The 11,632-nt window shown below is 45.5% G+C and overlaps 1 protein-coding gene across 1 annotated transcript in view; it reads right to left on the reverse strand.

Moving 5' to 3' along the window:
• Nucleotides 1–11,406, reverse strand: part of AUH (AU RNA binding methylglutaconyl-CoA hydratase) — a 337,001-nt gene extending 325,595 nt beyond the window's left edge. The window contains exon 1 of the mRNA XM_075340685.1: nucleotides 11,141–11,406. Within this exon, the coding sequence (XP_075196800.1) occupies nucleotides 11,141–11,354 (214 nt within the window). The 5' untranslated portion in view covers nucleotides 11,355–11,406. The remainder of the gene's footprint in view (nucleotides 1–11,140) is intronic.
• Between the last annotated feature and the right edge of the window lie 226 nt (nucleotides 11,407–11,632).

The raw sequence follows: 11,632 nt of genomic DNA on the forward strand, positions 1-11,632 counted from the left end.
GCACGATGGGGAGTGCGCAGCATGGCGGATGGAGCACGTTTGGGAGTGCGCAGCATGGGGGATGCAGCACGATGGGGAGTGCGCAGTATGGCGGATGGAGCACGTTTGGGAGTGCGCAGCATGGCGGATGGACCACGTTTGGGAGTGCGCAGCATGGCGGATGGAGCACGTTTGGGAGTGCGCAGCATGGGGGATGCAGCACGATGGGGGGTGCGCAGCATGGGGGATAGAGCACGATGGGAGGTGCACACCTCCCCCCAACACACACACACACACGCGCACTGCACAACAGACACACACTAGGAATCACAAACAACGCCCTACACAGACACCCACACACACAGACAACGCTGCACACACAAATATACGCACATACTGCACAACACACACATTGCTCAAAACATACCTCCCCCCAAAACACACCACACACACACAAACCGCACAACACACACACACACACAACGCTCCAGACACACAGCGCTCCACAAACAACGCAACACACATACAACACCGCTCTCACCCCCCGCGACACTCAGAACATGTACAGCGCCCTACACAAACACTTGGTAACTACACACAACAACATCTATATATATGTATATATATATATATATATATATATATAACAAAAATCATACATGAACTACACAATACGTAAATTCTAGAATACCCGATGCGTAGAATCGGGCCACCTTCTAGTATATATATATATATATATATATATATACACACACACACACATATACATATAAATATATATATATATATATATATATATATATATATAAATATATAATATATATATTACATACATACACACATACACACACACAGTACAGACCAGAAGTTTGGACACACCTTCTCATCTCTAGAAAAACTGTTAAGAGAAGACTTTGTGCAGCAGGCCTTCATGGTACAATAGCTGCTAAGAGACCACTGCTAAGGACAGACAACAAGCAGAAGAGACTTGTTTGGGCTAAAGAACACAAGAAATGGACATTAGACCAGTGGAAATCTGTGCTTTGGTCTGATGAGTCCAAATTTGAGATCTTTCGATCCAACCACCCTGTCTTTGTAGAAAAGGTGAACAGATGGACTCTACATGGCTGGTTCCCACCGTGAAGCATGGAGGAGGAGGTGTGATGGTGTGGGGGTGCTTTGCTGCTGACACTGTTGGGGATTTATTCAAAATTGAACGCATACAGAACCAGCATGCCTACCACAGCATCTTGCAGCAGCATGCTATTCCATCCAATTTGCGTTTAGTTGGACCATCATTTATTTTTCAACAGGACAATGACCCCAAACACACCTCCAGGCTGTGTAAGGGCTATTTGACTAAGAAGGAGAGTGATGGGGTGCTACGCCAGATGACCTGGTCTCCACAGTCACCAGACCTGAACCCAATCGAGATGGTTTGTGGTGACCTGGACCGCAGCGTGAAGGCAAAAGGGCCAACAAGTGCTAAGCATCTCTGGGAACTCCTTCAAGACTGTTGGAAAACCATTTCCGATGACTACCTCTTGAAGCTCATCAAGAGAATGCCAAGAGTGTGCAAAGTAGTAATGAAAGCAAAAGGGGGCTACTTTGAAGAACCTAGAATATAAGACATATTTTCAGTTGTTTCACACTTTTTAATTATTTCATTCCACGTTTTAATTCATACTTTTGATGCCTTCAATCCGAATCTACAATTTTCAGAGTCATGAAAATAAAGAAAACTCTGAATGAGAAGGTATGTCCAAACTTTTGGTCTGTACTATATATTATATATATATATATATATATATATATATATTATACACATATACGCGCCATAATAAACATAAGAGTCTTCAACTTCTTCCCCTAAGAAGAGACATTAACAAAGCTTAGAGGAGAAAACAAAACGTATTCAGTATCACTTTCTTTGTAAACGTCCAATCAAAATAAAGTTTATTATACACTAAACAACAAAAAGCCTCCCCCCACCACCCAAATAAAAACGCAAAAAACTGACAGTCTATTTTTTTTTTTAGCCCCCAAACCTCTCCCAACAGGGTTTCAATAAAAATCAACAACTCGCCACACAAAAAAACAAGCCCTCACACAGCTCCATCGATGAATAAATAAAAAGGTCAGGTCTTAAAATGTTGATCCAATTTTTTTCCAGTATTAGGGCTCTTGCACATAAGCATAAATCAGAGGAGTGGAATGAGATTATAAAAAAAAAAAAATATAAAATAAATAAAAACGCATTGCACTCGGCCCAAATGTTATCCTATGGGGCAGTTCCAATCTGCAATTTTTTTCTCAGGCTGAATTGTACTGAAGAAAAAAATGGCAGCATGCTGTGATTGTCAGCGAGTCTCACATCAAGTCTATGGGAGCATGTGAAACATCAGACTGCAGTGATGTCATTCGAGGGCAGTGCGATATACGCAGAGACATGCAATGGAGAAGATGGAGAGGTTAATCTCTCCATCTTCTCCTCACCTGTGCTCCGACTGCGATAGAATCGGATCACAGTGAATGATACTCTGCTCACGCTCACAGCAGAGTTTGAGCCGAGTGTCATTAGCATATCATATCCAATGCCATATGCCAGTGTGACCCCAACCTTAAAAGAGGGGAAAAAAAAAATCACAAGTTTTGTATCAACAAAATCATACTTAGTAAGGGTATGTTCACATGTTGAATTTTTGCTGAGGTTTTTTTTTTTTTCTCTCCTTTTTGTAATGCATATTAAACCCTTCACAACCATGGCTGTACGTGTCCCTCCCTTTAACGCAGGTGTCTGCAAGCTGCTATTTTTAGGCTGGGGGGCCCCAATAACCATAGGCCTCCTCAGTCTGAGAATACCAGCTCCCAGCTGTCGACTTTATCATGTCTGGGTATCAAAATTGGGGGGGGGATGAGAACCATTACCAGGGGTAGCCGGACCCAGGCTATTACCCGGAGTTCCCTGAGTACTCCAGACCTACAGTCGGTGCTTGGGTTCTTTTGAACCTGTGCGGATCCGGACTTTTGCAGTCAGAGTCTGCCAATCACTACTAATAATGTGACACTGGTCAGAATTGTAAAATTTGGCCTGGTCATGAAAGTGAAAACAGGCTGGGTGGTGAAGGGGTTAAAGCTCACTGTGTCAGTAACACAGATCAATACCACTGTGAATATTTAAATCCATTAAATTGGTAAGATAATACAAAACACACAACGAATAGATAAATGCAATGATTTGGGAATGCAGCCTGTAATGTAATTCATTCTAGAACAGTATTTACGTAGAAGTCCAAAAAGGACAGTGAATGGCAGGCTGCAGCCTTCCCATACGTTTCTCATCATTGTAAAGGCCCCTTTACACACTGAGACTGACTTTCTAGCGATCCCAACCTGGCCGGGATCACTACAAGGTCTCTGGTGAGTCGCTGGAGAGCTGTCAAATAGGCAGATCTGGCCAATGACGCAGCAGCGATGCAGACCTGCAGAACGACCTAGCTAGTCATTGGGGACGTGTCAAAGCAGCTATTTGAAAGCGAAGTTGCTAACGAAGTCGTTGTAACGGTGTCAAACACACCGATGCATGCTGAACAGCGGGAAACAAAAGGACCAAAGAATGGTCCTGAAAGATTTGTAGCGATCAGCAACTTCACAGCAGGGGCCAGGTCGCTGATGCGTTTCACACACTGTAATGTCGCTGGGGAGGTCGCTATTACATCACAAAACCGGTGACGTTACAGCGATGTCGTTAGCGATGTTGCAGTGTGTAAAGGGGCCTTAAGACGCCAGGTTGTACAGACAACGTTAAGTGAGACCAGGCAAGGAAGTATCAGGTTTGATACTAAAGTCAGTGTTCTCCTCATGGAAATCAGCTGCAAAATGAGAACCGCAGCCCACGAGATTAGGTGTGAATCTGTTGCTATAGATATTTACAGAGTAGCTGGGGAAATAACAGGTACAATTTTATATGTGTAGCCATTTAAGATACTATGTCTCAATTACTACTGAAACTCATGAATAATGTAACAAATAAAATGAAGCAATGTTACAAATAAGATGCACTTGTTCTACTAATGTGTAAGGTTGATGGTGCGCACAAAGGCTGGTCTACCATGATCTGCAGAAAAAACAGCTGATTGCACCACAGTCAACAAAACTGTATAGGATAAATTATGGCATGTGGAAAAAAAAATCACTGTACACTAATAAAATGATTAAAGGGTTTATGTAGTAAATGATCACATTGACTTTTAGTGGATTCATCAGATGTATTTGTCTACTTTTCTAACCATCGGGGCAAGCAGACTAAGCTGAGCCAGGTTGGCACTTAGATTACATCCTAACATATAGGCACAGCTTCAGCGTACGGAGCCCCTAGTTTTCTCATACCTAGCTATGCACTGGTCTCTTCCTCTAAACCACTTTATTTACAGTTGAAACCAGAGGTTTACATACACTTTACCCCACTAAAGGGTAAGCCAGGGTTTCCCTGTGGTCCACTCTATCCACTTTTGCTCACCGCAGTACCATCTCCAGTGGCGAGCATTGCACCCATCCTGCTATATATAGTTGAAACAGAAGTTTACATACACTATCTAAAATAACATATGCATGTTTTTCTCATTATCTGACATGAAATGAGAGAGTTTTAAGGCATTTTTATTACTTTCTGCAAAGTCAAACGTTTACATACACTCATTACTATTTGGTACCATCGCCCTTAAACTGTATGACTTGGGTCAAACATTTTAGAAATCCTTCCACAAGCTTCTCCCAATAGTTGGTAGGAATTTGGGCCCAATCCTCCTGACAGAACTGGTGTAGATGAGACATGTTTGTAGGTCACCTTGCTCGCACCTGCCTTTTCAGCTTTGTCCAAAAATATTCAATAGGATGGAGATCAGGCCTTTGTGATGGCCACTCCAAAACATTGACATGGTTATCCTTAAGCCACTTTGTAACCAGTTTGGCAGTATGCTTTGAATTATTGTCTATATGAAAGACCCATTTCCACCCAAGCTTTAAGTTCCTGGCTTGAGATGTATTGAGATGTTGCATCAGTATTGCCCACATAATCTTCTTTCCTCATGATGCCATCTATTTTGTGAAGTACAACAGTCCCTCCTGAAGCAAAACAATCCCACAACATAATGCTGCCACCCCATGTTTCACAGTTGGGATAGTATTCTTAGGCTTCAAGGTTTCTCCCTTTTTCCTCCAAACATAACAATGATCACTATGGCCAAACAGTTAAGTTTTAGTTTTGTCAGACCACAGGACACTTCTCCAAAAATTAAAATCTTTGTTCCTGTGCAAACATTAATCTGGCTATTTTATGTTTCTTTTGGAGTAATGGCTTCTTCTTGGCAGAGTGGCCTTTCAGTCCATGTTGATACAGTACTCGTTTCACTGTAGATAATATATTAATATTAATAGTATCATAGTTTTTAAGGTTGAAGGGAGACTCTAAGTCCATCTAGTTCAACCCGTAGCCTAACATGTTGATCCAGAGGAAGGCAAAAAAAACCCCAATGTGGCAAACAAGTTCCAATGGGGAAAAAATTTCCTTCCTGACTCCACATCCGGCAATCAGACTAGTTCCCTGGATCAATACCCTGTCATAAAATCTAATATACATAACTGGTAAATGACACAATCTTACCAGCTTCCTCCAGCATTGTCACAAAGTCTTTTGCTTTTGTTCTTGGGTTGATATGCACATGTCTGACCAAAGCAAGTTCATCTTTGGTACAGAGAACCCGTCTCCTTCCTGAGTGGTATAATTGTTTGTACAGATGAACGAGGCACCTTCAGGTATCTGGAAATTGCACCTAAGGATGAACCAGACTTGTGCAAGTCCACAATTCTCTTTCTGAGATCTAGGCTGATTTCTTTTCAATTTGCCATAATGCTACACAAAGAAGCAGTGTGTTTCAGGTGTGCATTCAAATACATCCACAGGTGTTTCTCTAACTCAGATGTCAGTAAGCCAATCAGAGGCTTCCAGAGACATGACATCATATGGGCTGTCCATATTGTTTAAAGGCATAGTACTCTAAGTGTATCAGTATTAGTGTATGTCATCTCCACCCCTCCGCTTCTATTGGGCGGCCGCCTAGCGACGCCGCACAAACCGCCCCCTTAGAAAGGAGGCGGTTCACTGGCCACAGCGACGTCACTAGGCAGGTAAGTCCGTGTGATGGGTCCGAGCGATGTTGGGCGCAACGGGCAGCAACTTGCTCGTGACGCACAACCGACGGGGGCGGGTACTTTCCCCAGCGACATCGCTAGCGACATCGCTGCGTGTAAAGCAGCCTTATGACCGCGAAATTGTGCAGGAAATAGAGAGGATCCCTCACATGATCTGCATTGTACTCTATGTGACTGCACATTGCTGAATAGTGACAGAGCGACTGCAGAAAGGTCTGCGGAGCCTGGAAAACCCCTTAAAGGAAACATGGCTACTGCACCGGCAGACTTGGACCAGCCATATATTACATTTACACCTGTGAACAATTCAGGGAAAATGTGAGGTAGGCTTCATTTTGGTGCTATCAGCTATGAATTAAAAAAAAACAAAAAAAACAGCAAGTAAATGGCACTCTACAATGAGCACCGTTCATTGTCCTTCCACACAAATTAAATCTGAAAATGTGCTGAATAAGTGATCTGGAAATTGACTAATTGTAGCGTTATATTGTCTCCTATTTTAATTGACAATGCTTGCTTTCCCAGAGCAAGCACTGTCTGAAGTGAGAACATTGGCATGTGCAAGCTGCCCTCTCCTCTGCCCATTCCACACTGGACTTCTGGGTGTAGCATAGCGATCCTCGCATGAGCGGTTTGCATACGTAAAGCCCCTAACCTCATAAAGACTGTGTTTGGTACAAACACTGAACCTCGGGTTCGCTAATCTCTACTGGGGACATGCAGGAGGCATGAGGACAGGTGTCTTGTACTGATAATCTCCTGCTAATAAAACACTGATTGTATTGAGACAGCAACACACATCTTGTTAGTTGACACATAAATGGAATCAGACTCTTCTACTAAATTATGGTGCTCTTATTTTAAAGCAAAAATCTAGTGACACATTCCAATAAATTAATTTTCTCACATTGCACTTGTATGTTTTACACAAAAGTGTGAGCAAACCCTATAGGTGTTTAATAGCAATATTAAAAAGTACATATCATCAGCCTGTGGATGCCCTTTAAATTTAAAGGAAAACTGTTATGTCGCATAATGCGGTTAACCTGCAGACAGAGGGTTAATCAGAGGGATAATAGTGTTAGAAGGTGTCTGGCCTCCTTACTGAAGGGGCAGCTTTGGTGAGAAATTAACTTTATTTCTCCTGGGACGGCTTTCAGTCACACAGGCATGCTGGTGCAGCGATAGTCGCAGCTTAGTACACAGGGTGGCGTCTGCAAGAATGCCCCAGCCTTTTCACTGATGCACTGCAGAGCCAGCTGTCACTCAGTGCACAGGGTTCTTACACACAATGCTAACAGTGCTGCGAGAGGTGACTGTAATTGCTTGACTGAAAGCTGGCGATTCCCAGGGGAAATAGAGTTCATTTTCTCCCAGGAGCCGCAATTTCAGTATGATCACTGGGCACCTTCTATTGCTCATATTCTGCAGATTAACACTAAGTGCAGGCTAATGGCGTTATCGAAAACAATAGCATTAATTACAGACAGATTATTTTATGATGAAAAATCATCAATCAATAGTGATGGGCACCTGAGTGTTGGGCTCGGGCTGGAATTATCAGGGAATTCCGTGTATTGATCCGGCTCAAGCACTCAGTAAATAAAAAAAAAAAAAAAAAAAATAAATTAAAAAAATGAGAGAGCGCTTAATACTTACCGAGTCTCACCGCGGCTGTAACTGCTCCTGCAGACGCTCATTAGGCTCATGCATATTCACTGCTTCTGTGATTGGTTGCAGTCAGACATTGCCTCCAGCCTGTGTGACAACCTGTCTGACGCTTCCAATCACAGACCTGGTCTGCGAGTCTATAGCGTACAGTAAAAATAAATTAAATAATTGGCATAGGGTCCCCGCCATATTATGCTACCCAGCACAGATAACGCATATGGCTACAGTTTGCAGCTCCCAGTCGTGCGCTTATCTTGGCTGTGTATCAAAATAAGAAGAAACGCATACGGCTTTTTAAAAAATATATATATATTTAAATAAATATTTTTTTAAAAAAAAATAGCATGCGGTCCCCCCAATTTTGATACACAGCCATGATAAAGCCTGAAAGCTGGGGACTGGTATTCTCAGGCTGGGGAGACCCATGGTTATTGGGAGCCCCCCAGTCAAAAATAGCAGCCTGCAGCTGCTCAGAATTGTCGCATCCATTAGATGTGACAAACCCAGCCCTTTACCCTGCGCTTCATGATTGCCCTAGTGCGGTGACAGTCGAGGTAATAAGGGGTTAATGGCAGCTGCCACTAAGCCCTAGATTAGTAATGGAATGCATCTATAAGACACCCCCATTACTAGTCTGTAAGTGAAATGAAATAAACACAAACACCCAAAATAACACCTTTCTTTCAAAGAAGACAAAAAAAAACACCCTCTTTCACCATTTTAGTAACCCCCAAAACACCCCTGCAGCTCCTACTTAATCCACAAAAGCTCCCACAACGATTACAGTTCTGCTACATCTGAATTCACACAGAACATAGAAGAATATGGAAGACCGTGGGAACCTCCAGCTGTGGCCGTGGCTAAGGCCCGTTTCACACATCCGTCATTTCGCCAGAATGCCGGATCCGGTACGCTCTAGTACAGTGTAATACAGTACAATGGCATTGCGGCAACCACCAGTCACATGCTGTCATATGACCGGAGCTTGCCGCGATGCCATTGTACAGTATTGCACTGTACTGGAGTGTGCCGGATCCTGCGATCCACCGAAATGACGGATGTGTGAAATGGGCCTTACCTGGGTGACTTCGTGGCTCACTCAGTCTCTGATTGAACCTCCCAGCGAGCGGTTATGTTCTAGGCGATGTAGAGAGCTGTAATTGTCACGGGACCTCGTATGGATTATGTCGGACCTGCAGGGGTGTTTTGGGGGTTAATAAAGTGGTAAAAGAGAGTGTTTTTTTGTCTTTTATTCCACATAAAGGATTTTTTCGGTGTTTGTGTTTTATTTCATTTCACTTACAGATTAGTAATGGGGTTGTTACAGATTGGGGACTCCAGCTGTGGCTGCAGCTAACCTGTGTGACGTCATCGCTGATCGCATGGCTCACTTCAGTCACTGCGTGGAGCTCACAGTGGGCAGTCATGTCCTATGGAGCTCACTGTGAGCTTCAGATATAGCAGTGCTGGAAGCTTCGTGGGAGCTTGTGTGGATTACGTCGGACCTGCAGGGTGTTTTGGTGGTTAATAAAGTGGTGAAAGAGGGTGGGTTTTTTGTCTTTTACTTCAATAAAGGATTTTTTGAGTGTTTGTGTTTATTTAATTGCACTTACAGATTAGTAATGGGGGTGTCCCATAGATGCATTCTATTACTAATCTAGGGCTTAGTGGCAGCTGTAAACTGCCATTAACCCCTTATTACCTCAACAGCCACTGCACCATCGGGAAAAAAAGGTAAAGTGTTGGGATTGTCGGATCTAATGGATGCGGCAATCCTGGGCGGCTGCAAACTGCTATATTTAGGCTAGGGGGCTCCCAATAACCATGGGGCATGGGTCTCCCCAGCCTGAGAATACCAGCGCCCAGCTATCAGGCTTCATCTTGGCTGAGTATCAAAATTGGGTGACCCGCACGCTGTTTTGCGTGGTTTTTTTTTTTTAAATTATTTAAATAATTTTAATTATTTACTTTACTGTACGATAGTTTCGCTCACCGGTGTCTGTGATTGCAAGTATCAAACAGGCTGTCACTCAGTGTGGGGGCACGTCTGACTGCAACAAATCACAGATGCCGGTGGGCGAGGAAACCAGTGCATAGTCAATTAAGGTAATGAGCGGCCCGGGAAGTGAACGAGCGTCCGCAGGAGAAATGTGACAGCCGCCCCGGTGACTTGGTAACTATGAAGCACTTGCTCTTCCCCCTTTGCACTGGATTCTGGTCCCCATAAATTATATGGGGAGCGGAATCTGGCCAGATACCAGGGATCAATCCCAAACCCTGCAACGTGAGCACAGCAAATCTGAATTCTCATGGACTTTCTGCGAAGTCAAAAGTCAGAACTTTCTGACAACAAAACTGCACAAAAAATGCGGCACAAAACGCAACTTGTGCATGTAGCCTTAGGAAGTCAACACAAAATGTAGTGAAAAATAAATAAAATTATGGTGTATATATATATATATATATATATCGTGGACATAGGGTCGCGTCAACTGTGGAGCAGGTTATGGAGTCAGTGTTGCGCCAGCCATGGAGTAGGTTGTGGAGACAGGGTCGGTCTAGCCGTGGAGCAGGTCGTCACGCCAGCTGAGCATCAGGTTGAGGAGACGGGGTCACATCAGCCGCGGAGCAGGTCGAGGAGACGGGGTCACGCCCTCAGCAGAGCAGGTCGAGGAGACGGGGTCACATCAGCCACGGAGCAGGTCGAGGAGACGGGGTCACGCCAGCCACGGAGCAGGTCGAGGAGACGGGGGTCATGTCATCAGCAGAGCAGGTCGAGGAGACTGGGTCACGCCAGCCGCGGAGCAGGTCGAGGAGACGGGGGTCACGCCAGCCACGAAGCAGGTCGAGGAGACGGGGGTCACGCCAGCCACGAAGCAGGTCGAGGAGACGGGGTCACGCCAGCCACGAAGCAGGTCGAGGAGACGGGGTCACGCCAGCCACGGAGCAGGTCGAGGAGACGGAGTCACGCCAGCCGCGGAGCAGGTCGAGGAGACGGAGTCACGCCAGCCGCGAAGCAGGTCGAGGAGACGGGGTCACGCCAGCCGCGAAGCAGGTCGAGGAGACGGGGTCACGCCAGCCGCGAAGCAGGTCGAGGAGACGGGGTCACGCCAGCCGCGAAGCAGATCGAGGAGACGGGGTCACGCCAGCCGCGAAGCAGGTCGAGGAGACGGGGTCGCGTCAGCCGTGGATGAGGGCTGTGGACTGCCCAGATTGCCTAATTCCCCTGACATAATACAGCAGGTGAGCAGTGACGCAGACTGTGACGTCATGCCGTTACCTTGCTCCTCTCCTTCCAGGTATCTGACCCTCAGCTCGTCCTCGCCTTTTACCTCAGAGCTGAACAGGCGCCCCCCAGCGGCGCAGGTCACGCGTATCAGCAGCTGCCCCTTCTTGCATTCCAGAGAGCGGGGGAGCTGCCACCAGGCGGCGTGTGCAGCTCCAGTTACCCTACAGCCGCCAGCCAGGACCCTCAAGCCAGCCAGAGCCGCCATGGTGAGTGACGTCACGGGGACGGCGCCACGGCCAGTCCGCCGTCTCCACACACTCTGCAGCTGTTTATGTGTTCCTAGAGAGTTGTTCATAAAGTTTATTTAAAAGGAACAAGAAAAAAAAAAGTCTGCAGCGGATTTGAAGCTGCAGAAGCGGCAGAGACCCCGAGGTGTGCGGAGCGGAGGTGCAGTGCTGGCTCTGCGCTTCCTGCAGGGTCGTGCCATGGCTCCCCGTGCACGCCATGGGGCACAGCGCTGGGTCTGTATGTGCACATGAACTG

Source organism: Anomaloglossus baeobatrachus, chromosome 1, assembly GCF_048569485.1.
Source record: "Anomaloglossus baeobatrachus isolate aAnoBae1 chromosome 1, aAnoBae1.hap1, whole genome shotgun sequence".
NCBI classification, from domain to species: Eukaryota; Metazoa; Chordata; class Amphibia; order Anura; family Aromobatidae; genus Anomaloglossus; species Anomaloglossus baeobatrachus.